General features: G+C 41.2%; 2 protein-coding genes across 5 annotated transcripts; both read left to right on the top strand.

Moving 5' to 3' along the window:
- The first annotated feature begins 1,494 nt into the window (after window positions 1–1,494).
- Window positions 1,495–8,504, top strand: lrrc28 (leucine rich repeat containing 28). The gene is made up of 10 exons (XM_027024665.3): window positions 1,495–1,578; window positions 2,279–2,494; window positions 2,577–2,617; window positions 2,994–3,031; window positions 3,138–3,275; window positions 4,106–4,312; window positions 5,150–5,252; window positions 5,642–5,817; window positions 6,343–6,502; window positions 7,469–8,504. The coding sequence occupies exons 2-10, from the start codon at window positions 2,327–2,329 to the stop codon at window positions 7,536–7,538; spliced, it is 1,101 nt and encodes a 366-aa protein (XP_026880466.1). The 5' UTR covers window positions 1,495–1,578; window positions 2,279–2,326; the 3' UTR covers window positions 7,539–8,504.
- LOC113586499 (myocyte-specific enhancer factor 2A-like) lies at window positions 6,367–27,213 on the top strand. Of its 4 annotated transcripts, none has more exons than XM_081709976.1 (11): window positions 6,367–6,502; window positions 18,161–18,336; window positions 19,953–20,156; window positions 22,880–23,026; window positions 23,403–23,586; window positions 23,799–23,855; window positions 24,707–24,864; window positions 25,233–25,259; window positions 25,563–25,680; window positions 25,802–25,928; window positions 26,047–27,213. In XM_081709976.1, exons 2-11 carry the CDS (start codon window positions 18,283–18,285, stop codon window positions 26,381–26,383), a joined length of 1,413 nt encoding a protein of 470 aa, XP_081566102.1. In that variant the 5' UTR covers window positions 6,367–6,502; window positions 18,161–18,282; the 3' UTR covers window positions 26,384–27,213. The 4 variants fall into 4 exon arrangements, with proteins under 4 accessions (XP_081566102.1, XP_026880463.2, XP_026880462.2 ...); XM_027024662.3 differs by lacking the exon at window positions 6,367–6,502 and adding an exon at window positions 8,635–9,310 and having other exon boundaries at window positions 25,236–25,259; XM_027024661.3 differs by lacking the exon at window positions 6,367–6,502 and adding an exon at window positions 8,635–9,310.
- The last annotated feature ends 595 nt before the right edge of the window (window positions 27,214–27,808 follow it).

Genomic DNA, 27,808 nt, shown 5'->3' with positions numbered 1-27,808 from the left:
TTGAGAGGGAAGGGTGCCAAAAGGTTTGTGGTCCAAGCCTCTTCAAGCCTGGTTGTTCCAAGTTTAAAATAAAGAAAAGGTAAAAACAGGCACTTATTAACTTTGTTTTCTTGTTTTCACTTTACATTGTATAACAAAAAAAAAAAAGGAAAAAAACTCAGTGCCCCAAGAATATGACACGGAGATTAATAATGAAGATTTTGTTCATAGTGGCACATTACTGGATATTTTTTTAAGTGTGTGTGTGTGTGTGTGTGTGTGTGCGTGTGCGTGTGATACTTGCTAAGAAAAAATAAATTCAGATCACCAGCTTTGTAATTTGTTTTCCTGTGCATACATTGTGTTTCTTTTCAAATTATATTTGACAATATATTTCATTAAAGCTATAATTATGCTTTATGTCGAAATCTATGGCAACTGCGTGTATTTTCCAGATAGATTGTACACTGACCTTTTTATAAGTTCATATAGCTCGTAGATTAGTAACCGCTGGGTGATGGTATAATATTTTTGCATAGACTCAACAGTAACTTTGTTTCTGTGGTCATGCGCTGTTTCTTATGCAATAACCACTGACAGCATACATAGGGTTACATCAGCCATCTTTCGACGCTACCATGTTGCAAGAATACAAGAGTAGCACCATTGTAGCACCTTGCAGTTTTGGATTCCATCGGAGACCTTTTTTAAGTCCCCCTGTCGCAAGTTAACGCCCCGTTTTTACATATCCAATTAATCATTAAAATGACTATCGTTAAAACCAGTCAAAAATAGCCCGTGCTATCTTGTGGAACGGTTAAGATTGCAATTATGTCCAGATTATTATCTAGTAATAAAGTTTTACCTCTTATTTCAACAACATTCAGTTGAGATTTACCATTATGTAGTAATGACTGGTCGTTTCACTGGCACCAATAAGATACACTGCCGCACTTTTACGTAGACATTCAAAAGGATTTCTTTTGAGGTTGAGCTTGTTGGGGAGGGAAAGGGAGGATGAATAATGGCAGACATGGGATGGCTTTTTTGGCTGGTAAAAATAATTAAAATAATCTTGCAACTTCTCTTCTGGCACTTCAAGTGCGTATGCCTTTATTCGCATAAAGAAAAGATTCACTTATCGTTAAATCACTCATTTTGTTTGCTGGAAATGTGAACCCCGGCATATACTGAAGGTTGTCAACTCGCCCTGATTGTTTAGTCGTTATATGTTCCCATTGCATACACATGCCGCAGCGTGTATTCCTACATTCCAGCTGAAACACCCTCGGTTTTTCCATTTCCAATCAGTTTGCGATGTTATTCTTGGGACTCGGAACTTCCAATATCAGTTATGTTACTGTATCTACAACGTGCGTCTTACCAGTGAGATACAATATGTTGAATTAAGACTAGTATAATGACTGAACGCTCACTAGTTATAGCCTACTTGCCGCCAGAAATATTAAGTTCACGAATGTCACGTGATAGGCTCCTCGCTCGCGCACTTCCCTCGGGCCCTGGCGATGACGTAATTTCGTTGATGACGAAAAAAGGCCAAGCTGCAACTACAGCAACCTCCGCAGAGGCCGATACGATGTGAGTGGACCTGCATATACTCATATTCCCTGTTTCGGTATCTGAACGTCTTGCAGACGGAGCTGTCAGACGTAAAGGCGTGTAGGTGTAAGTTAATGTTACTCGCTGGATAACTAAGATAGCTAGCTAACTGGCAAAGCTAACCCAGCTGTCAGCTAGAACGCTTGTTCGCCAGCAAGTTAGCTTAGCGAAGATAGGTTAGCTCTCTAGTTAAGTGTTTTTATGTAACTAACGAGCATAGCTTAGTTTACGCGTGCAAAATCTGACATTTGCCATTGTTAAGATGCCAGTCATTGTAAATTGCACGTTACTAGCTACATACAAGCAAGACAGTTAGCGAGATCACATTCATAATAAGGCGCTCGTAAACTTTACCATACAAAATATCATATTGCAGCTGACCTTAGTAAACAGATGACTGTGTAGCCATCTTTTCATATTCGATGACTAATGACCCGAGCTTTCTTCACGGCCAGCCTCATATCGTTTCGTCTTTGCAGAAATAGGTTTAGTTATTAAAAATCAACTATGGCACATGCGAGTGTCATCGCTGCATCATGGCTATTAAAATGAACTCCACGTCGAAGTCTTTGAAAGCTCAGGTTTTACACTTAGGGTTAGGGTTTTAAAAACATTGCATTGGTCATAAGCACAAAGCAACAGTGATGTACGCTATTGATTATGATAATTGTTGTTTCAGGGATTGATAAAGCTAGAACTGAACGAGGGCCTGAGGCTGTTTGTGATAATGGCCTCAGAACTCCACGAAACCATATTTACAGCCAAACAAGAGCGGCACAAAAACCTTTTCCTAAACTACAGGAACCTAAACATCTTTCCTGGAGAGCTTTTAAAAGATGAAGGTTTGCAGTTCTTGGAAAGGCTCTACATGAAAAGAAACTCGCTCACAATACTGGTAAGACTGCCTGGCAGGCAAATTAAAGGTTTTACATATGACTATTAACCTTAGGTTTTCTAACTGGGCTCTCTATTTTCAGCCTGATAATCTAGCACAGAAACTCCCCAACCTGATTGAATTGTGAGTATTTAATTGTTTTCTTTTTGTTGTTTTGGTGTTAATTGATAAGGATTAGCTCCAAATAATGAAAATTGTGTCCGGGTGCTTTTCAGCCTTTGCTTGTGTTTTGTAGTTGTGAACAACTTGTCTGTAATATCCATAATGACCAGTAGATGTCACTTAATAGAAGGGACTCTTCCAAACTAAATATTACAAAAACAGTACAACTAAAATTACTCAAAACATTCTGGCATAAAAGGGTGCATGGAAAGCCTATATTTTTGTTCTAATATTAAAAAAAAAATTAATTAAAAAAAAAAACATTTGTTATAAATGCTATATTTCTAATGGAAGGCATGAATTTCAGGTAATGTCCCAAATGTCTGTTTTAATGCAGGTACCTCCACTCAAACAATATTGCCATCATTCCAGAAGGTAATTTCAGAAATACATTTTACCTCAGGTATACTTAGTTTCAGTTTATTTAGTCTTTGAATTGTGCACATTTTTTATAACGGCGTAGCTGTATTTCAATTTTCAGCTATAGGGAACCTTGTCAAACTGCAGTCCCTGGACCTGAGTGACAATGCACTGCAGGTGATCTGCCCTGAGATTGGCCGGCTGCGGTCGCTAAGGCATCTACGATTGTCCAACAACCAACTGAAATTCCTCCCACAAGGTGTGTAATAATTATTGAAGGATGGGCTTAGAATTTTTGCTGTTTTGCTCTTTGGACAACCCTTTTGATAATTAGCACTATATCCCAAAGATGTCCGCTGTGACGACACTCATTGTTGTAAATTAAGAACACCACCAATCGAACAAGGGCAGGGCAATTCTGAATTGTTTTAATGTGTGAACTGAAATGTAAGCTAAATTGTACATATTTAGGGAAATTATTCAAATTAAATGATTTTTACTACCCTTAATCAGAATATCATTGTTGTTGTTCTTTTCACAAGAAAGAACATATATAATGTAGGTGTTAGGCGTAGTCTTGCAACCCGGATGACCTAAAGCATCCCATTAAATAAGACTGAGTGTTTCGTCATCCTTTCATCACCTACACTATCGGCTCCATTCATGCTGCTGTCACGGTGTAGCCTGCAGCCTGCTCTGTGCCAGTCTCTGTTGCCCCTGGCTTCATGGCTTGACAACCGCGCACCCTACCTGTATAATGGAACTGTGCGCTATGTGGGTTCTTAAGTCTATGAATGTGCATTCCAGTGGCTGCATTGTTTTAATGAATGCTTCGTTAGTGACCCTTTGCTTCATGGTAGAAAACGGTTCTTCCCCCTTTCTCCGTGAACTTATCATACATGACTGAGGAGTGAGGTGCAGAATGTATTCTTAATGTACCTTATAGAATAACAATACTCTCCCAAAGTGTGTTGGTGCCATATCACCTGCAGAGGGCAGGAAAATCTGCTAATTAGAAGTGTACTGTGTTTTTAGAAAACAGCAAATGGATGTTTTTGTCTGTCTGTGGACTACGATGTGGTATTCTAGAACTGGGTGACTTGAAGGAGCTAGAGACCCTGGATGTGTCGATGAACCTGCTAAGGACCCTCCCGGGGCGGCTGCACCAGTGCCTGTCGCTGCAGTGCCTGACTGCCGACCGCAACCTTCTGCACTGCCTCCCCCGCCACCTCTGCATGCTGCCTGATCTCAACGAGCTCTCCTTGGCTGCCAACTGCCTCACCTCGCTGCCTCTGGGTGAGACTTGCTTACCATGCAAATCCGCACATTTCTAATCATTTTGATTTGGCACAGGCAGGAAGGTGTTGGTGTCTGTCAGTCTGCCAGGGCCAGTGAGGACACTTGCAAACACACAAGGTTAAATGTAAGGAACAGCTGAAGCACCTTTCATTTACCACTTGCATTGATATTGTATAGATACATACATACATACATACTTTGCATGCACAGATGATGAAAGACCTCTGTCCGAAACATCCTGTTTATATGTATGTATGTGTGCGCGTGCGTGCACGCTTACGCATAGGTTGTAGGCTCCTAAGGCTCAATGAAGCTTAGCCCATCTGGTCTGATCCCTCATAAGAGCTACTGTAGCACAAACAGTTGAAAACATTAATTCTGGTTATAAAAGAAAGGTGTCAGAACTCGCAGTGCATCACTGAGTGTTCTGTTGCATACCGAACACCAGTCAGTGCCCTTACTGACCCCATCCCCTGGGCAATAGGTGGCACCAAGGTGCACTATTAGAAGAAGGCAAGCTGGCAGAGGCAGTGTGATGTTTTGGGTTACTATGAGACATACCACCTACCTAAACACTGTTGTAGACCAAGTACACCCTCTCATGGCAACATAATTCACTAATTCTCTAGTTCTTCTTTCAGCAGGATAATGTGCCCTGCCACAATGCAAAAAAAATGTTCAGGAATGATTTAAGGAGCATAGCAAAGAGTTCAAGGACTAGGCCTCCAAATTCCCCAGATGTCAGTCTGATATGGCATCTGTGGGATGTGCTGGAAAAACAAGTTCGATTTATGGAGGCCCCACCTCACAACCTCTACGTGTCTGCCCTTTCAGATCTGGGGCGTTCTATGGAGCTGCAGTTTGTTTTTGTGGACAACAATGTACACCTCAAGGGACTGCCGTCTTACTTGTACAACAAAGTCATTGGCTGCAGCGGGTAAGTAAACTGAGCAACTAGGGTACTAGGGTTTTTTGCTACTTTTATCTTTAAGTGTGTGTGTGTGTGTGTCAGCAACAACCCACCTCTAAAGTGAGGCTAAATACACATTATTTGCAGTCAGTAATATAAAAAGTTTAGCTTATTCCAGGTCCAAAGTAGTGTAGGGTAAACTAGTAAGCAAGAGCAAAAGTTAATTTACAGAGAACTAGTCAGTAAAGCTCATCATATCAATATACCATATCAGCGGGCTGGAGTTGATGAGACTCCTAGAATGAAAACAGCAGGAACTCTTGGCCCACACACATTCTCTGTGCCCTGAATAACATTTTTAGAAAACTTGTTGTGGATGTTTCTTAATTCACCCAGTCGTGTGTGCGTGCGTGCAGATGCGGTCTAGCTGTTCAGGTATCTGGTGGGAAGCAGCTATCTCTGACCCTCGGAGATCTAAATGTACCCCTGCCTTCAGAGGTGAAAGCTATTGGTTCAGAGGCTGACCGGGTGTTGACCTTGGAGGAGATAGTAATGAGATCCCTGTATTTAACCTACAGCCAGCCGGGCAAGGGTGAGAATTCTGAAGTTGCTAGCTTTTTGGTAAAACAACGTTTTATGCACAACAGTAAATGTTATGAAATTTATAAGTAAATCTCCTGTCTAATCTACAAATGCAAATGTCTTTGAAAGTTTTGAATTTCTCAGTTTCTATGAGCCATGAGTCAGCATTATTACTGCAGGCTTTTAAAAAAATGTTTTATTTTAAATGATATTCCAAGGTTTAAAGCACAGCACGTACAACCTATAAAGTACATGCATCTTGGAAGCATTACATAAATAAACAATACAGATTCATTTACTTCTTAAAAGGAAACTTCTAAGTTAAACTTACTAGTGGTTTTTCATCCTTCAAGTCTTTTCACCCATCAAATATAACCTCTCTTTTCCAATCTGTTTGACATGGACCTATTTCATAACTTCATTGCAACATTTGGGACAGATCACTTGGCATTTCTTGCATCATCGTTTACCTTTGCCTGATCTCTCCAGTATGAATATTGCTTATGTTTGTGTTTGTTTTTCACCCTGCGGTCAGATGTGAAGTTCTTGCCTCGGTTCTTGCTGCCCACCAGTCTGTTGGATCTGCTCCAGTGTCCGCTGGGACACTGCCATCGCTGCAGTCAGCCTATGTTCACCATCGTCTACCCCAAGCTGTTCCCCCTCAGAGAAACTGCCCTGGCTGGGGTACACAGAAGGTGCCAACATTTAATACACACCCTCATATTATTACTGACATTCACCCGTCACTGTATTGACTATGCTCATGTGCCATTATTTCTTATAGGTAATGTATAGGTGTACAGTTCCAGGCTGTAACCCCCTTCTGGTTATTTAGATGTTGAAAATGATCTACCAAAGCTGGGGTTGGGGCGTAGTAGTGGCTGCTGCGCTGTGGCAAGTGCATTAGGTTCAGCAGTGTTACAGGAGTTTTTCTGTGGCAGTATCAGCAATGCTGTGGCTAAAATGGCAAAGCTGACCATTGATGAACATCTAGAATATGAAGATGGCTCACATAAATTGTGCATGGCCACAGATAGGCTGTATGAGGTTTAGCTACAAAGTAGGTGTTTATAATAAAATGATTGGTGACTGCGCATTTTTCTGATGGTCGCTCCTACAGGCATATAGGGTATATGTTGACCCCCAGGGCATATATTTTTGGACGCTCAAACTGGGCTGCACGTAGCAGCCCTCATGTCCCACCATACTGTCGAAGCGATGGTCTGGCTCTTCTGAGCTCGTCTCGCTACTCTGCCTGCCATAGCCCATTTGTAACGGGACACCAGCGCTTCTGCACCAGTGGCGTCCCACCTAACCCGATCAGTACGGCTAGTTGCCTGCTCTCAGGGTCCTGCACGTGCATTAAGAGATCTAATCAGTGCACCAATTACCTCCGGAGCAGCTAACCACATCTTAGTAATAGTCGGCAGGGGTGTGTGTGCGCGCACGAGCGAGGGGGGGGTAGGGGGAGTAGAAGAGAGTTGCTTGTTAGTGGCTTGGCTTGTCTTTTGCCACCATCTCACAAATGTACTTTTTTGACTCCCCTTTCTCTCCATCTATCTGCTCTCGTCTTTCTCTCTATATACTTTCTCTGACTACTTTCCTCTCTCGTTTTTGCTCCTTCTCTCTCCCTCCCTCCCTCTGTAATGCTCTTCTAACAGAACGACTGTGAGTTTTGTGGCCTACTGCTGCTCCAGCCAGTGCTTGCAGATGTTTGACCTGCAGAGCTGATAACAGTCTCCCTGTCCTGCTAATAACCCACCATGGTGCTCTGCTAGTGAGGAAGGACGAAGAGAATGTTGATATACTTCATCTGCACTGAACTGATACGGACGTACCTGAAAACTCAACATCTACTCCAGATATTTAACGGATTCGGTGCCTTTCTGAAGACACCCAAGGCAGTTGCAGTAGTTTATCCATCCCATCAGAGGGCGCTGTGGTTCATCTTGCAGTTAGTATGATCCGTTTTTTGGGATGTTTTTCAGAACATTGACTGGGAATGGCTGAAAAATGCTTTTATTTTTCACTAGCTCGAAGCGATAGTTCTCATTGTTTCCCCACATTTTTTTGATTTGTTTTTATTTTTAATACATTCATGATCATCATATTTCTAGAAAGATTACAGTTGTCCAAATGCAAAAGTATTTTTGAATATAGAAGAGGGGGGTTTTTTTACCTGTTGGAAGCTAACTGGCAATTTTAGGTGGTTTTCAAAGCAATAATATTCAAATATTTATTCTATTGAAGATCTCCATTTTGGAGATTACCAGTGTGAAGTATTTGAGTCAGAGCTCTTCTGACAGAAGTGGGCCCTTTAATACCCTAAAGATAAAAGTTGGTGGGAATAGAAGATGAAATTAAAAAAGAAAAATTTTATCCTACTGAATGCTTGCTCAGAATGAGATGATTAACGATGAACTGCCATTTTAATGTAAGTTAAATCTTTAAAAGTTAAAAGAACTGCTGGACCATAGCTGAGTCTTGCATCCAACTCTTCAGGCTTCTGTGTGGTTTGCATCTGTCGCTGAATGTATGTCATTAATCTTTTCCGCTGAAGCTCATACACAAATGTCTGACATCACAGTGAATTAAATGACATTTATCATCATTTTTGAACTAAAGGTCGTGTTGCCAGTAATGCCTGTTTGGCCGTAGGCATGGGGACATTAAGTAAATAAACAGTTCTGCTGTCCAGTTTTGTTCCAGAAAATGTGCTCCTGAAAAATCTCTGGTGTCAGACAGGTGCCAAAAGACTGACCATAACGTCAATAAATACATTTTTAGTAAATAAATACATTTTAAACATAGTCAACACTTAAGGAAACACATGGTTTATTCATGTGAGGGATATAGCGGGCTAACCCTAGCCTCCGCAACCGTCGAGATTATAAACCTGGCCTGGGTTTGGAGCAGGCAAGCCTGGGAAGAGCAATGGAAAAGAAAATTAAGGATGACAGCATAATCTATCATGAAGTCGTCCAATAACTGAACTCTTTAAAGTCTTTTCAAGACCAACCTTCAGAAAGTAGACTATCTGAACTTGATGAACTACCCCAACCGCCCTAAGTGTTCTGTCTCTACAAATGTTGGATAAAAGTGTGAACACATTTAAGATGATTTATACAAGTGTTCGATGAAAGTGAACACGTTTAAGATTTATAAGCGTTAGTAGCCTGTTTATTGTGAAGAAGAAGCATGTATTTCAGTTGTGTGGAATTAGCGACCTACAAATATTATTCTGTCGGCCTATTAACATAACGGTATCCGAAAACTAGCGCGATGTTGATGTCCTGCGCGACTCCCGACGATCCAGAAGTGAATGACCGCAACCATCCTGTGCGAGGTCGGTTCTTGACTAATGTCTGCGAGGGAGGAGTCGAAGGGACGCGTGTTCGGCGATTATTCGCCACACACGCAAGTCGAGCAGGCAGAGGACATGTTTACATCATAGCCCGCTGCGAGTGTAGTCGCTAAGGCGCTCGTCTTCTCTACGACACAGGGTAAGTAACGGAGAAAATATACATTTGTGTAGGGGCGTGGACACCAGGGCTGGCATCTAATCTACAATTTTCAGTTCTTCTATTGTTCAGTTGCCTATGCCCATTAGTTAGCGGTTTTCGATTAATCCTGATTTTATCATTTTACCGGTGTCATAACTTAGTCAACATCGATTTAATTACTTGCCTAAGTTTAGTTTATACCGTCACTCATTAAGGCCGCTGTCGCCTGCTGGGTTTCGCTCGGATGCACTAATGAGCTTTAAAATAAACTCAAATAATATTGTGTAGACGCCCAAAGGATCTTTTCATTTCCATTTGTTTCCGATAAAGTATAGAGCTGCGCTGCTGTCATACTTGTCTAGTTCAGCTTTGTACAAAACCTTTGTGATGGATTGCTTTACTTTTTCCCCAAACGAATAAAAGACGAGGCTTTATGGTACTAATAATCATGACACAGAATACATTAGTATGTATTTTACATTTTAGCATAATCCTACATATTCTTCTTAAGATTTGTTTAATTTTTTATTGTATCATTTGATTAAGTTGTATGTGATTGTTATGAATTATTACATCAGGTTTAGCTTGTTATGAATCATTTCCTAAGCAAGAGTTTTGGTTTTGGAAATTTATTCTAACCTACTATTTGCTGTGGAATGGTATTTGTGCGTTTTGCCAAAAATATAATTGCAGCAACAGTGGTTAGTCACAGCATGGGTTGTGTCAGTTCAGTCTCAGTTATTAGCTTTGTTAGGGGTTGCTGCTTCTGTATCTTCTGTGGACCATTAAAGATGCATTTATATCTGGCCCAAGTATAAATAAAAATAGTACCAAGTCTTTAAGAACAGGGTCTTTTTAGTGCCACATGCACATCTGCATGCATACAAACTGGGCGCATGTGCATGGCTTTTGCTATTTCTGGTGCTCAGTGAGGTTAATAGTCATTGCCCTATTACATTATTGGTGAAACTAGCGCTGTCTGCTCTAGATTTCGAGTCGTACATAATTTGATTAGATAGAGTGATGCCTGCTCCACCAGATTATATGCATCAGTGTGCATGAGCATAAATCACGAGGTAGCATATTGAACATAAGTGTATTACTGTACACTGCACACAGATTGACTTACATTCCATGCAGGCTATGATGCATGTCCAGTGCACTAGAAATATGTGACCATTCAAAGCTCTGTATGATAAGTTCGCTGAAAAAAATGCAGCCTTGTACTATGGACTTTAATGCCATGGTCTGAGGTTACATCGTGCTTCTCATGGCTGTAACTGGCCACAGTACTTCCTTCGATCTGAAACACTGCACCCCTATTTGGCTTTACCTTGTGGTGTTAGGGAAGGAGGTATGGGATTCAGACAAGGGACGTGCAGATTCAAGTCTCCATTTGAGAAGACCAATGTCATGTCCTTGAAATGTGGTTTCTCTCTCTTTCTCTTTATGCCAGTCTGCTCAATATCTGTAGATTTGTTTCAGGGCAAGTGAAAGGAGGCTGAATACTTCATGCTCAGGGCTTTGAAATTCATGATTTTTGGAATGATCTAGAGGGCAATTTAGCTTCTCTTCCTAGGTAAGACCTTTAAGTGATTATTACCATGCTGTTAGGCCACTTTTGGTTGCCATTTACATCTACTATAAATCTGTTAAATATGCTTCTTGTAAACATTTGCTTGGAATCACATGAATTTTTGAGTGTTGAATAATTTGTCAGTAGACTTCATTACATCACCTGATTACTGAACTCCTTTTAATTTTGCATATAATATTGACTGTATATCATTCAGTGTTGACAGTGAATCAATTATCATCCAGCAGGAATGTCTTTTTATTCTAAGAGTAATATATTTGTCTTTTCTATAAAACATTTGCAGAGTCCATATAAAAAAATCTGTTATGGTAATTAACTGGTGTTTTCTTAGCAAGGGAGTTTGATTAGTGTAATCACACATACGATCTTAAAAGCCTCACTCAGCTAATCTCACAGCATACTATCAGATTTAGATAGAGAAGCTCTATCTTTTATTATAATCTCTTATGACGCATATTTTAACCCCTTATACTCCAAGAATTTGCCAGTAGATCTCATTTTCTAATTATTACAACTATGTACAGTAAGTACCTTTTGCATAAAGTGTAGCTGCAGCATAAATTCGAAGTAGTTACTCAATAATACATCTGAAGTTTAATAACTAAATTATAAGCTTTGTGCTTAATGGGTTAAGCCTTAAGTCAGTAAAGAGCACAAGTGGGAATGAGTATAGTGGATCACCAGACCCAAGGTACTCAGACTTGATGTACATTCATGTGAGTAATTCTATGTAATCTGGCAAATATGCTTTCCTTCCTTGGTAAGAACTTAAATTGACTATTAATGTCAATGAACACTGTTGGTTAAAAGTGCAATCTGTTATTAATCTTTGTTCAACCTTAGCTGCGGCTGTTGGAGTTGATCCTGCGCTGAGTTTAAAACATCCCCTTGTGGGGTCTCTCTCTGGTCGGACCTCTCCAGTTCCAAAACCAAAACCCTCTGGCTGCCTCCTGTCTGACCACCGGCCCACACTTTTGATGCTAAATAGGTTCCCCACAAGTCAAAAATTACACTCAACAAATACAGAAATCAAATAAAATTGTCTCCAAATATTAGTTCCCCGATGTGCCTTCCTGCAGAGGTATGAGACTGGCTTGTGTGGACTGCAAATAGAAACTACTGAACTTGCCAAACCAAACTGTGAATTAGATCTCGAATGCAGTGCAAAGGCTGCTTTATTGAACTTACTGTTAAGATTCGGCACTCGTGTCCAATCCAGGAGGATCGAGGGTTTGGCACTGAGCCCTGGCAAAAGAATACAAACCGCTTCACACTTCATTGCTAGTGAGCACTGCATTGCCAAAGCTTCAGACATCCAAAAGGACATGGACGAAGTCTAAACGTGTTGAAAGAAATAATCAGATTAGTGGTGTTTTATTTAAAATAATTTTTTTAAAGAAATAATAAATATCCCTCATCTTATAATAAATAATTATTTGATCTGAAATGTACGTGACTTTGTGATTGTCGGATAATGTCATCGTTTTGCGCAAATATATTAGGACAATTTGGGGTTAAATGACTTTGACAATAAGAAGCTCTGAAGGTACTGAGATGCATATGAGCATCAGTGTGGTTACACAGTGTGACATTGTTAATATTTCTTTTATTGTCAGTTTGCTTGCATAATGCTCTGTGCTCTGTAGGCTGATCCGTGCCACTTAGTGTTTTTGTGAATAAGGTAAGATTTGGAGAGCTAGAATTGCATGTAATTGCATGAAAGGCCATTTCTAGCGTCTGTAAAATACTGGATTTATTTTAATGTATTTTAATTTTAAAAAAGTGTCTGACATGCATAAAATCTCTGAAGGCATGTCTCGTACTGAGGACGTATTAATAATTGAATCTTGGAAGCTAATATATTTACTTGACTGTCGTTACAAACTGCAGTGGGAATGAGCTCTTTGTAAGTCCTTCTGCTAGTGCTTTCTAAGTGCGATGTATTTATGAATATGAGACCAAGTGTTTTTAAATATAAACCAATCACAGCTTGATCCAGAAGCCATAACATTCCTTTTTGAATGCCTCAGTATCTTTGCATCACTCAAATGACTGTTTGGTTTGTCAAGGTTCACTCCCATTCATGGGCCATCAATCCTTTGACCTTTGTGAAGACTAGGGATCACTTGGAGGGATCTATTAGCCATTGCCAGAATTTTTTGTTAATCCTCTTCCTTAGACCAATCATCTCCTTGCTTTGTTTAAGACCTTTGTTTCTAACTTTGACCTCAGAAAGGCAGCAGAGCACCGTATGATGATATTACCTTGCTCAGACAAGCATGAACATCACTAATAAGAGATGAAAGCTATAGGAAACAGCTTTGTGTAAAATCAGCTTTCATTAGCAATTGGGTGAATGGAGAATTACTTTAAACAGGCCAGCATGTTATACTAACTACTGTCATACTAACATTATTAAATTATAGGTTAATATGACTTACTATGTCATATTAACAACACTGCATGAGCATTATTTAAACATTCAGAGAAATTAAATCATACAGTTTACGGTCAGATTTGAGCTTCCTCTTATACAGCTGTAGCGTCACAGGCTTGCTAATTCCTACATTTTAAAATGAGTTCTTAAGAATAGCGTCTCGTGGTCTACTTCTAAGGAGATGCGCGTCTACTGATACAGGGAGTGTGTTTAAGAGAAGAGCAGAGGTAATAGCAACACGGATATCACTGGCCAGCGCTGTTTGTTCAGCCCTAGAGCGAGACAAAACGCAGCAGACCGCGGACAGAGAGAGACGAAATGCTAGTCCAGAGAGTGTGTGTTATGACCGGATTTTTACGTGCTTTTATACAGCCTGTTGTGGCATTTTTCTGATCCACTCTGGTGCCTGGTTAGGACCCTGTAGAGAATGTGAAAGGGCTGCAGCCTCCAGGGCCTTACCTACTTGCAGCCTGGTGAGAGGGTGTAACCCAGACATCTGTTTCAGCTCATTTTGTCTTTTGAGAGAGAGAGAGAGAGAGAGAGAGAGAGAGAGAGAGAGAGAGAGAGGTACATGTGGGAATTTCAGTAAAAATCTAATTGGGAGAGGCAACATATGGTGCTCTTTATTAAATGCACTAAAACTAAATAAAGTGCCATAGTGACTTGCATAGGGCAGCTTCACTCTGTTCAGTCATGAGCTCACTCTCTTTGCTCTGAGTGGCCTGACATCTTCCATAGAGAGAAACTAATTTCAAGTTAAACTGCATTGTATTGTGCAGACTAATTATATATGCAGGTGTTCTGTAGTCTTGGAAAAAGTATACGTTTTGTCCAGTTTTAAAGACCGTGATGAAGCAGGCATTCCAGGCTTCACAAATGCAGGCCAGGTGTTCTTAATCTATTTGAGCATTGCTTTGTCTTTTGCCACTTATAATGGAAAGAAACCACACAATAATTCTAATTGCAAGGGCCTTTCATGTGACCAACATGTCATACCAGAGGGTGTAGTGTATTTTCCATGCTCAGTATAACAAATTGCTGTAAGAGTATGATTTACACTGCAGAACAGACATGTCCTCAACAGCAGAATTATGTCAATTATATTGTGTCATGTCTCAATGACATTCTATCAGTTTCTGCTGGAGTGAAGACATGCATTTTCACCAGAGTGGCAAGATCGAGTTTGTAAAAGTCATTTCTCTGTTTCTCTTCCCTTAGCTGTCTTTCTGGTCCACTTCTCTTTCTGTGAATGACCTGTCACAGCCTGAACTGCAAGACTCACGCGTGACTTTCATGGCATTCTCTAGTCCTTTCACTCAGAGACAGCCAGAACTGCAGTCTGCTTTTATTTTGACGTGTATGTCTGAGGGTGAAGCAGTAATTAGTGATGTGAACAGAAGAACTTTTCTTACCCCCCCCCCCCCTTCCCCCGATGCCCCTTTAGAAGGGGCCGATCCAGTTCTCACTGGTGATTTAACTGTTTTCCATTCGGGACACAGACATCGGTTTGCTTAAGCACACCATATCTTTTTTTTTTTCTCCCTGAAAGCCCATGTCTGTGTTTGTCAGCTGAATATGTGTGTTTGCCACTCCCTTGTGTGTGGTGGGAAGTAATTTAAATAAGCCAGACTGGATGATAGTTCAACAGGGACATTAAATCTCCTCATTGACCCTAGAGTGGTATGCAGTCAGGACAGGGCAGGACAGAAGTTTACTATGTGGAAACTTTTGATACAACCATTGTGCAGTTATTTTCATTTATAGTCTTATTTACTGTCTTTTTGATTGTCACAATTTTAATGATTGTCTTCACAAGATAACAAATTATATGTTGATGACTTACTATGTCATAATAACATTAAATGATATGTTAATATGGCTTACTATGTCATATTAACGACACTGCATGAGCATTATTTAAACATTCAGTGAAATTAAATTACAGTTTAAGGTCAGCTGTGAGCTTCCTTTTACACCGCTGCAGGGTTACAGGCTTGGTAATTCCTACAGTTTCCCATTAAAATTAATGCTTATGAAGAGCGTCTGGCGGTCTACATCTAAATAAGCATGTCTTCTGAAAAAACAACAAAGATTTTTGTTGTTGTCAGTTGTGGCCACTTGAATTACATCAGACTGAGCAGTTGCTTTTGTCATTCATGCAAATTTTGTTCTACAGCACAATGGAAGACAAAGTAAGAAAAACAACAAAAACATGTTATAACTTGTTATAACATGTTCTTCTCAATGTTGTGGACATTAATATTGAGGGCTGTCTTTTACACACCTACCTTCGGAATACTGTCTCAGCCGTACAGACATAAGCCGTGCATACCTCCTTAAAGCACGCTGGAGATATTTATTATGACAAACCTGTAATTTGGCATAAGTGTGCCACAGGGTTTGTTGTCTAATGATTGCTGTTGGTTGCACATCAGTTGTACGTTAGCATTGCCAGAGGTACCTCAGGGACAGTTTTTAGGCTAAACAGATCCCACGCTAAACAAGGCACAAGGACATTTAGAAAGTTTGGATTCAAGTTTGGAACCTGTTGATTTTATTGTGAGTCACCTTTAATGTAAAGGTACACATTTACAGAAAAGTACACCCAGAGGTGTAATTTACGATGGGGAGGCTGGGGACATGTGTGACGCTACGAGGCTTAAGCAGGATGCGGGGACGAGGCATGTTGAAACAAACGTTTTTTAATGACACAAAACACCTACAATTAGCAAACATGCTATATTACATCAAACACCAACAAACATACGAGGACACACGAGACATATATACACACGAGACGATTACACACAACAAGGATCAGGTGGGCGAATCAAGAGTGCGTGGCATTACAGACTAACGAACACACACACCCACACACACCCACGCACACAGACGTTTGAGAAGGATCAAGGGGCCATATCGTGACAAGTCCCCACCACTTTCTGAAAGTGTACTCTGTACTCTTTGCTTCATTATTCAAAAATAATTTGAGTAATAGTATGACTGTCTAAGTCAATAAATCCAATGCAGTATACTCATAATGCCAGTATCAGAAAATGTCCATACTTATATTTTGTCATGATGTTGAGAATTTTGAATGTTTTAATGAAAATTAATAGAAAATCTTTGTACTACAAACATAAAACCCTAAAACAAATCATAGTGCGGAAACATCTTGTATTGTTCAACCACGACAGACTTGTTAAACATGAGCACAAAACTTTTCGTGAACCTCAGTCCCGATGCTCATTTCTTTTCTATGCCCAAGGACTTGATTTCTTAAAGAGAACGGGAATTTGAGGGGCAGCTGAACTGAATGCCTGGTCTTGTCCCCAGCACTTTTCAAAGCAATTTATACACCCATGAGTACACCAATATGCTGTTCAACAGACTGAGAAGCACGTTTGTTTGTTTGTTGTTTGTTTATGTGGTATATTAATGGTTTAGCCTGACCTAAAATACATACACATTTTAAATAAATGCATACAATTGTTTTCTCATCATGTGAACTACATTGGAGCTCATTGATTTATTGATCACATGTCTTATTTTAATACACAGAACCCAGCAGCCAGAAAGCCATACTTATTTTTGCATAAAAATGTTTTGGTCATATAATCTGCTCTCCTTTTCTTTCAGTCATGACCTGAATTTGAACTCAGTGTCTTCGGTATTGTCTCACCATCTTGCCGTTGTAATTCCAAGGACATGCTCGGCATGCACATGCACATTCCCATGCAAAGCAGTATTTAAAGTCTTTGTATACATGTTTGATCATCTTAATTGTCTCTTATGCTTTCCAAAGCTCAGTCAACCCCACCCCCACCCCCAACTTAAACACTGTGTGTAGACCTTATTAATGGTATCTCATCTGTTGCCCTGGTAACTGAGGAGATGAAGAAAGGTGTGAAAGCTGGTAAGACAGAAGCTGTTGTTACTTATGTTCAGAGATACTGTTCCATTCTGCATCTCAGACTACTCACTGAAAAAGCATTTCCTGAATATGAAGTGTTAACACTTCTAACTACAACCTGGCATTTTCATTTGGCATTTTCAATTATTTTTAGAGCACAGTAAAATTCTCCCATCTCCTGCTGACTCTCAGAACAATAATTACTATGGAACAATGGAAAGTCTACAAGATGCAGTGTGTGGGATGTCGCTGTTTTTTAGACGGGATTGAGCTCGTTGAGTAGAAAATGACATATTGCATTATAGGCACTGTTGGCTTGAGCTGCTGATTATGTAACAGCAAGACTGTTCATTGTTGGATGAACTTGTCATACTTATTGAAGGATACTATTGTAAAGCCTGGTTTGGTTTTCACACTGCGTAGGAGTCGAAGGGACCTATTGACTTTCACACACAAAGCGGAACTCTACATTCTGCTCTGGTGAATTTGAATGCAATAGAGTTCAAATTGTTTTATTTACCCAGTATTTTGTAACTGCTCCATTCTGACATTTGAGTGCCCCATTTTTGTTGTTGTTGTTGTTTTACTTTGCACATATTTAGAATTTTCATAATCATATTTCTACACTATAGAACTATATATAATTACTATATAACTACATCATCTATGTAATAATCTACCAAATTAAATCTTTTTGTGAATCAGCCATATCAAATGCATGCCAGTAAGCGTAAGTGTGAACTAAGTATCAGCTGAGCTTTGTCTTTCATGTGTTTCACTGATTCCTTTCCCATGATGCAACAGCATCATGCTTGCTCATAATCGCTGTGACTTCACGCCACCAAAAATCATCCGTCATGGTTTCTTCCCTCGTTTCCTTCTCTCCTTTTTCCCCCTGCTCAGGATCCAGAAGAAAGATGAGAAGCTTCGGGTTCTGACGACACACGAGCAGCTGAAGGGTCCGCAGAGCAGATTCCTCCACAGCACTGCGGCCGTCGTTTTAGAGGGAGAGCATCGCTGGGAGAATGGGCCGAAAGAAGATCCAGATCGCTCGCATCGTGGAGGAGAGGAACAGACAGGTGAGAGCAGGACCTAGCAAGCCATGACTTTGTACTCTGTACAGCTACTGCAGCTATATAAACACATATGGCTGTACCAGCGTGTGGGCCAACCGGTCCCTATACAGACATTCTGGTAAATGCATTGGCAAGTGATTTTTAATTTGTCGCTGGAATTCCTAGCCAGTATCAAATAGCCTTTACATTTTTGGGGGGCCATTTGATTTTGTACCATACATAATTCTTTGTTATTTACTCTGTCTAAAATGCACATATTAGACGTTCTGGTGGGATGTTTTATATAGAAGCTAACACAGCTGTCGTGCTATGTTAGGTTCTCGCTCACTAACTGCCCTTTTTCCTCAGGCGGGTTGAGGGGTTTTACTGGGCAGACTCAGGGTCTGTGGCGCTGGGGGAGGCTTCGCCGCCTCAGCGGGACCACACACTGGCGCTCTTGTCCTGGGTCTCACTGGACCTGCTGTCCCTGTGGTGTGGTTGTAGTAATTAGAGGAGTCCTGGGCTCCATATCTCTCATTAGCCAGTGGAGTCTGTCTGAGGAAGCATACAGCATGTCTCTCCCTCTCGTCCTCCACCTCTTTTCTCTCTCTCTCTCCCTCTCTCTCACTCTCTCACTCTCTCTCCCTCTCTCTCTCCCCAACGCCTGATGGCCATCACTCAAACTGAAGCCACAGAGCTAGACTGGAGTTCACCCAGTCTGCCCCATGCTCTAAATATAAACCCTCACACCAGCACAACAAACCATATCTTGTCTGCAGGAGCCCTTGTTTGGTATATTATGCACTTTGTATACACTGTGCTCTATTTATTGAAATCCTTTCACATTTGCACACAGGCTGCGCTGCAGCTAAAGGTTTATTTCTGGCTGTGTACCTGTCTGGCATGTGCACACATTCAATCATGATGACAGATTGGCACTTTCAGAACGAATGCACCACATGTGGTGTGTGAGCACAGAACAGTTTTAGCCACATTACCCTACAGTTTGTTTAAAGCTTACTTGCAGTAAAAGATCCCTGAAAGTGACCAGAGTATGCACAGGAGTACATTCTACCGCCTTTCCTGTTAAATCATATTATTTATCCTGTGTTATTAGCATGGTCACTACCACAAATGTTCATCGCAAAGAATTTGGTGGCACTGACCTCTCATAGAGGCGAGTGATTCGTGCTGAAGCTGCATGGTGTGTAGTCCTTGGCAGCAACGCTGTGGGGTGGGGGGGTCGGGATTCCTCTGGGAGGGGTGATAATTGGCAGGCTTCATGATGAGATCTGGCAACCCTGACAGCTGGGCTCTCTCACACACACATGGACAGGCCAGAAGACCTGTGCTCTTGTTCATCTCTTAATGAGGCCATTATAGACTTGTCTTCAAGTGCAGCACACTGAAGCATTAACATGAATCTCAGAGTATAGAACAGCAGGTATCTAGATAACGTGCCTGCATAAATTGTATTTCAGCAGCTCTGAGCATATTAAATTCAAAACTCTTTTCTAAACTGCTTTCTAAATGGCTAAACAAGCTACAAACACTTTGCCAAGCCTGCACTATAGGCTCTACAACAGGCTTTAATTAGTGCAATAACAAGCGATTTTCCTCTTTTGCGGAAATCTTTCTAGGTCACCTTCACGAAGAGGAAGTTCGGCCTGATGAAGAAGGCCTACGAACTGAGTGTGCTGTGCGACTGCGAGATCGCCCTCATCATCTTCAACAGCTCCAACAAGCTGTTCCAGTACGCCAGCACAGACATGGACAAGGTCCTGCTGAAGTACACGGAATACAGCGAGCCGCACGAGAGCAGGACCAATGGCGACATCATGGAGGCGAGTGGCTGCGTCTCAAAGAGCAGCGCTACCTCATCTCACCTCCCTCCTTTGTTTGAGGTGACAAAGAAAGGAGGAAGATGTTAATGTTGCTGCATAAAGGGGAAAAAAAAGGACTCGAGTAGACGAATGGCTTGAGACGGAGTGAAAAGCATCAGTTCCAACCCCCCCCCCCCCCCCCCCCCACCAAATCTCAAGTACTGGCTTACCTAGAGAGCTGCCCCATCACTCCTAACACTTCACCCAGTGCTAAAGGCTCTGTTCCTGTTTCTTTTGTCTAAAATAATGTGATAGAGATTGAAAGTTAAGGCACGGCCAACTGCGAACCAGTTTAGATTCAACAGAACAAAATGAAACAAACAAACAAAAAAAAGAGTAACTCAATTTAAAAATTACTAAAACATAAGCAAGCATGAACTTATTCAGGTAGTCAAATAGTCAAATATTCTTGGGTATAACAAAAAGTGTTTTGAAATTTGAAAACATTCAGAAAAGTATAAACCCATCAAAATTCAATTTTAATATATGTATCTAAGCAAATGTAACTAGTTACCACACACGTTTGCATTGGATGCAGATGGACTTGCCTCTAACAATATGGAAAAAATCGTATCTGGCAGTGACAGCTCAGTGTGAACATTGGTTATCAATTATAATCAAAACAGGAATGCAGAAAAATAATTGGAAAGGGTTTTTTGTCTAGTTCAGAACTTCAGTTTCAACTTCATAATCCAGGAGGATAACTTTTAACATCTTATTGGATATGACAGGAATGGTGCTGTCAATTGATTTGAAGTAGATTAGAATGAAGCAGCTGGTACTTTTGTGGCTGGGAATGCAGACTGCATTTGCTGACGCTCCATTCTGTCTGGTTCAGGCCTGTCCTCCCATTTGGCTGTAATGCCTTTGATAATTAAAGATTAGCCTATCAGTCATGTAAGCATGGCCTCAGACTGACCTCCACGTGCATTTGCTGTTAGTAAATAGTCTTGCCCGGTGACACTTTGTCCTTGCTTGTAAGTCTGGCTTTGGGAGCATTTGTTCCTCGACACCTTTGGCTCAGCCTGTGTTGCTGTGTGCATCTTTAATTTTTCCTCAGTGCTGTTTGTAACCAGTAGCTCCTGAGAAGTATATGAAGCAAAGAACAACACAAAGTAATTTGGGGGGTGGGGAACGGTTATGCTCTTATGAGGACAGCAGGTAACACTTTAAAATCCCAGTGTCCTGTTATTAAGATGAATGGTCGCACTAGGCTATAGCACACTCTGTTTATGCCATTACTGCTGTTCAGTGAATGTTGTACCGAAATTGGCATATTTGTCTCTTTGAGATATCATTGAGGCATAGGTGTCTCTTGAGACTGCTATTCTCTTCTTTAGCCTACCCACAAAAGGAGCATAAATGAGGCCTGTCTGCTGGGTCCTGTGTATAAAGGATATGATAGTAGCCTATCTGGAATAGCTGTAGTTTACCTTCTTTTTTTTTCTTTTTGTCTTGGCCAGGCCAGTATAGGCGAAGAGATTATTTCTGCTCTCGCTTTGAAGGCTGTACTCCAGTGGCTTGCCCGTACAAAATCAATATGTACTTTTTGCAGTGCCGTGTGGGCTTTGTGGGTGAACTGATCTGGCTAGATCACGTGAAACAGTGTAGGCACTTTTTACTGTAGCCATATGTTGATGAACACATCGAAAGGAAGTGGCGCTAATTGGCTGATGCTAAAAATACAGGCCTAGTGCTAGCCAAAATACACACGCAGAAACTTGAGATGCTCAGTTAGGGACTTGGCAGCCCGGCTTTTTGGCAGAACTTGCCCGCGTTTGCCTGCCGCTAATGGGACATTTTGAAAAATCAGAATCACTCAGAATGTAGGAAAGGCGTTGCAGTACATCTGTTTATTTATTTGCCCATTTTTTAACGTTTTCATACGCATTTACATAGGGCTTCTGTTAAAGCTCTGCAAGTTATGCTTACATTCTATTCATTTTAAAGCCAAGCTGCTGCAGTACCTCTCCGAGCGGAGCAGAAGGGCCTATGTGCTTTGCCCAACCTCAGACCGCTCATATCTTGGCCCTTGGTGCTAACAATCCTCCCACCTCCCAACCAATCCTCAGATTCTAAAGGAAAACTCTTTGGTTGTTGACTTGCTTTTCATACATCCAGGCTGTCTGCCACCCTGGGTAGCTGCCACCTTAAAATGATAAAAAACCATACAGAACCAACAGTGCCATACCAAACCTGATATAATGAGACATAATTGTGAATGGAAACTATTTGAGGAAATAGTTTTCTATGGAAGGAACACCTTGGATGTTCATTAGAAATTTCCAGTATAGATGAACGCAATAAAGCCACACTTAAGAATGATTTTGAATTCCATAGCCTTTCAGCCCATAAACTTCAGCTAGTGCTTTTTCATATGTTCAAGCTTCTTGGGGCCTCTTTAATATACACTGTTAAATTGTACCATCTAGACAAATATTTTACTGCAGTTTAAGAATGGGTCTGGTTCACCGTTTCATCTGTTTTCCCAGTTGATGTTGAGTTCTGAAGTAAGCCATTACAATGCCAATTTGGTCAGACAACTCCTTAGGTAGGTTACCTAAAATTACTGCTTTAGTTTGAAAACGTGTACTCTGGTAACTTAATATGTGTCCAGTATGTGTACCCCCCCCCCCCCCATCCATGTGGATCCTTCCGTTACTTTGGTCATGCGTTTCCTACAGGCCCTGCACAAGAAAGAGCAGAGAGGCTGTGAGAGCCCAGAAGCAGATGCCTCCTCATACATCCTTACGCCCCACACAGAAGAGAAATACCAGAAGATCAACGAAGAGTTTGACAACATGATGCGCAATCATAAACTTGCAAACTGTGTAAGGGAATCAGTGTTATCGCCTTACTTCATCCTAACTTGCCATTTTTATCTACACAAATATTCTAGATTTTTTTACTTGATAGACACTCTATAGCAACTTACAAAGCATAAATACCATAGACAGCGCAATAGGACGTTATGTTGCATATTAATAATACAAACACAATGCTTTTATAATTTATAATAGTTACATAATTATACATTTAATACTGACACAACAGTGATGCTTTTCTCTTCTTAATGCATCTGTGTTGGGGTGTGTTTGTGTGCGTGTGTGTGTGCGTGCGCGTGCGTGTGTGTGTGTGTGTGTGTGTGTGTGTGTGTGTGTGTGTGTGTGTGTGTGCGTGTGCGTGTGCGTGTGTTACTCCTGCTAGGCGGATGTCCTAGCCCAGCATAGCTTTAGTGTATCCGCGTCTGTGCCCGTTAATGAGCCCTATGCCAGGGGTAGCTTGGCACACACCCAGACCCTACCCTCACCTACAAGCAATCTGGACGAAGCAACCATGCTGTCCCCGATCCCCAGTGCAGTGCAGCCAGCCCCCACCACTGGACTGGCAGGTCTTTTACAGAAGCGCTCCACTTTATGCCTGTTTTCATGACGTATGTTTTTTTTTATGTAAAATAGTAGACTACAGGGGATTTGGAGCATTTGTTTATGTTATGGTTTATACTATAAATTGCTTCATTCAAAAAGCACATTTAGAAGAAACATGCAAAAACATTTTTTGACATTTAGAATTTCATTTGATGTCTGTTTATTCCTGTGTCAGGTTGTACACAGGGTCCATCAGATCCCACACTGAATGGCGTACACTCTGGTTCAATTGGTAAGTCCTCCCAGAAAACCAGACAAGCTAACATTACAGTCATGACAGCTTGTTTTATGGCCCTTTTAGAAAGCCTGAACCGAGAACAGTTCTGCTCACTTGGTGCTGAACATCATGGCAAGTTATTAAAAGTTTTTAAAGATGTAATTTTTAGTCAGGGGAAAAAAGCATATGAGAATGATGATGTTTTAATGAGATGGATAATAGATACTAGGGATTCAGTTCATGTATTTTCTCAAGTGGCTGAACTCTACAGCGCATGCACTATTTGTGTTCAGATACAAGACAAAGATTTGTGGGTGTGCGTGCATGTGTGTGTGTGTGTGTGAGAGAGAGAGAGAGAGAGAGAGAGAGAGAGAGAGAGAGAGAGAGAGAGAGAGAGAGAGAGAGAGAGAGAGAGAGAGAGAGGTGGCAGCTGTGTGTGTGTGTGTGTGTGTGTGTGTGTGTGTGTGTGTGTGTGTGTGTGTGTGTGTGTGTGCTAGAGATCTGGGCCTACTCTGTCATAATACCTGAGGCTGATTGGTGCAGACAGGCCTCAGGACGGCGATCTCTTTCTGTACAGACAGCTCTTCTCCGGTGCTGCCAGGTCACATTATTCCCCACTACTAATCCTCACTTCTTAATTTAATATCATTAATTTCAAATAGAATTTAACTCAAAAACACAACAGGCTAACATATCCTTGTCATATCTTTATTTAAATTCGAACAGGGAATTTGATGCAGTTCACTCCCAACCGTGATGTGAATCGTGAAATTGCTGCTGTCCTAACATGCCGTTTTCAGCCATCTGTGCAAGCGTGGTGTTGCTTGCTGGCAGCACTAGTGTTAAATCCTTTTTTTCCTTGACAGTGAACGGCCTCGCCGGAACCCAGAGAGAAAACAGCACGGGAGGAGGCCTACCAGCCAAATCTCCTGCGCCCCCTACAGGGAGCCTGGCGCTAGTGGGCCACAAGCCAGAGCTACGGCTGCTGCTTCCACCTGCTTGTAAGAGCAACGCGCAGACCCTGGTGAGATCCCAGGCATTACAGTGTCCATGCGTTCACCCACCCACTCCACCAAAGCAAAACAGCATGCCTCACGGGCTAAACTAACCTGAACTACTTTATTTAGAGAGAAATTAATGGACTTGCGAGGCTCACTGTAGTGCTGTCTTAAGGTGGCACATATATGAAAATGAAAATACGTTACCTGTGCACCATCTTAAGTTAGAATGCAACTGATCAGAATACACAGGCACAAAAAGAAGTCTCTAGTACATCACTGTTCTAAAGACTCATGCCTTTAAGGGGTTTTTTTGTTTGGTTTTTTGTTTTGTTTTGTTTTGTTTTGTTTTTTGGGGATCAATTACTGAGTCTCTCTCGCTCTGTCTTGCAAGCAGTCAGAGGAGGGAGAGGGGGATTCGGTAAGTTAAAGATTAATGATAATGGTATACCTTTGCTAATGCATTTCCTTATTATAAAGCCTGCTATATTTGGAACACACGGCTGTGACAGTTCACGGTTTGATAATTTCACTAAACTATGACGTGCAAGAAGCTGCTTCACTATCGTAGCATTCTCATGGCTCAGGAATGAACGCCACGCTACGTCATGGCGACCTCTAGTGGTGCAGTGACACATTGCACGCAAAACATGCTAAGTTACTTTGCGTCTTTTATTATAAACTACACGCCTTCATCTTGATATGTCCTTGTTTCATGTCTCAGAGGATCAACAGCCCACAGTCCAACCAATCACTGACCACACCGGTGGTGTCCATGGCAAGTCCCAGTTTGCCACAACAGGGCATGCCATATACTGCTATGACCTCTGCTTATGACTCAGGTCTCTACCCTTCTGAACCTTTATATCAATCTATTGTTAATGAACTAAGAAAAGTAATATTTATATAATAATTAATATAAGCTAATTTTCTTTTTTCTTATTTTTAAATAATGTATTTCAGATTATTCCCTCAGCAGCTCAGAGCTCAGTAATCTACATGGATTTAATTTGCCAGAAAGCCTCACTTTGGCTTCAGGGCCATCATGGCAACACATTCAGTTGGTCCAATCAGCACCGACTTCTCAGGGGTGAGTGTGTTTCTGTCCATCCATCCATTTATTCAAGCACATGTCCTTGTATCTCGTTTGTCTGCAGTTTAGACTGATTAACCTCCTGACATTAATGTCACTTGTTTTCTTTCCCCAGAGCCTCTCGTCACGCAGTCCAAGTCTCCAAGCGCTCGTCCTCCCCCTCACCGGTCATCAACATCAAGGCCGAGCCCGCCTCCCCACCCGGAGAGCCACACACACCCTTGGCTTTCCTTGCCCTGCTCCCACCTTCCTCCAGACAGGAGGCGGGGCGCTCTCCAGCTGAAAGCCTCAGCTCCTCATGCAGCTCCTATGAGGGGAGCGACCGGGAGGAGCAGCGGAGAGACCTCAACCCCCCCATGCCTGTCCCGGGCCAGGCGAGACCCCTAACAGGTCTGGAGACTAGTGGTGGCCCCTCTCTCAAACGGCTGCGCATGGACACCTGGGTGACCTAGCGCCCCCTGCAAAACTGCAGGCTCAGAGGAAATATCCAAGAAGCTGGCAGTTTTGTCACTTTTTATTGCAGTTAATAGTAATGTAATTATTCCTTCTTCTGTGCAGCAAGAACGTTTGGGACAAGAAACAAGAAGTGCATCTCCCAAAGGGAGTGTAAACACTGGAGAGTCAGATTTTGATACTCCTGAAAGAAAACCTAGTATAAAGATTGCTCTTACAGGTGTGGAGCGGTATGACTGATGGTTGGTTGTGTGCAGTGTTCCAGTTGTATCTCTCTGTCAGCTGAAAAATGTCATTTATGATGTACCTGAATTGTTTTAATCAGGAACTGAAGTATGAGTTTTATTATTGCATTTGCAGTACAACAGAAGCCAAAAGTGTTGGATGTTTATATTTGTTTCTTTGGTTTTCTTTTTGGATCGTGAACGCAAGCCATTCTCTTTATTTTTCACTCCTTATGCTAAATGGGCATAAACTATTTGCATTTTTTTCCCATGTTCAGTGCTTTGGCTCTATAACCTTTTTATTGTCCTTGCAGTTTTATAATGACCAAGCTCGGAGATGCCTATTCTGTGTGATGTGAACTGTACCAGGGGCAGCCTATTCAACTCAACTTCTGATCAACACTCAGTTTTAGCCTTTCAGAGGCGTTAAATGGGTGTTTTAGAGATGCCCAGTTTCTTCATAAGTCCTTGACAAATAAAAATGTGTGTTTGGTGGGTGGGGGGTTGTTTTTTTTACCTGTCTTCTTTGTAACCTTCTTTTAAAAGCCTATACAGTGGACATTTAATAATCTCTATTTATTAAACCAGAAATATTGTGTTTGAAATATTGTTTATACTGTGTATTGTATATATTGTGAATATTGTTCCCTTGAGATATAGAACCATTGAAAGAAACATACATTTAAATTGCAGTCATCCATTTTTTTGTGGTGACATTTTTGAAGAGACAAGGGTTGCTAAAACAGTTTGCATTGTAGCTCAGGGAATATTGAAACAACCCTACAGCTATTCATCAAACATTTTCACCTGTTATCATTATAGCCTGCACTATTTGTATTTTATATTTTCATCTTTGAATAAAACACGAACACGTGCTATTCGCTACACAAGGATGTTAGTATGTGTGCAATAGGATGTAACCTGCTCAATATTGACTTAAACTGTACTCATAGGAGTTTTTTCTTAATTGCTACTGCCATAGGCTTTGAACAATGAGAAAGGAAAGCTATTTTTCCTTCACGGTGTACTAGCTGATAACGACAATCGTTCATTTGTGATCCTTGGTTAGTCTATAGCTATCTTTGAAAATTCTCTGCAGTATAATTAAACACCTCATCATGTGTGCACATTTTTCTTCAGACAGCAGAGGGCAGTTTGTAATAGACTGCTACGGCCAGTCCTTCAATGGCAATTCACATG

The sequence above is a fragment of the Electrophorus electricus genome, chromosome 3 (assembly GCF_041902795.1).
Source record: "Electrophorus electricus isolate QZ-2024a chromosome 3, ASM4190279v1, whole genome shotgun sequence".
Lineage (NCBI taxonomy): Eukaryota > Metazoa > Chordata > Actinopteri > Gymnotiformes > Gymnotidae > Electrophorus > Electrophorus electricus.
Note: the sequence above shows the minus strand (reverse complement) of the source record. Positions and strands in the feature narration are given on the sequence as shown.

Excerpts from the sequence above, each read along its gene's own strand:
- LOC113586499 (XM_081709976.1), top strand. The coding sequence starts at position 18,283 with ATGGGCCGAAAGAAGATCCAGATCGCTCGCATCGTGGAGGAGAGGAAC. Across the intron at positions 18,337-19,952 it reads TGGAGGAGAGGAACAGACAG|GTCACCTTCACGAAGAGGAA; the intron begins GTGAGAGCAGGA and ends AAATCTTTCTAG. Across the intron at positions 25,260-25,562 it reads AGGAGGGAGAGGGGGATTCG|AGGATCAACAGCCCACAGTC; the intron begins GTAAGTTAAAGA and ends TTCATGTCTCAG.
- lrrc28 (XM_027024665.3), top strand. The coding sequence starts at position 2,327 with ATGGCCTCAGAACTCCACGAAACCATATTTACAGCCAAACAAGAGCGG. Across the intron at positions 2,495-2,576 it reads GAAACTCGCTCACAATACTG|CCTGATAATCTAGCACAGAA; the intron begins GTAAGACTGCCT and ends CTCTATTTTCAG. Across the intron at positions 6,503-7,468 it reads CTGGCTGGGGTACACAGAAG|AACGACTGTGAGTTTTGTGG; the intron begins GTGCCAACATTT and ends CTCTTCTAACAG.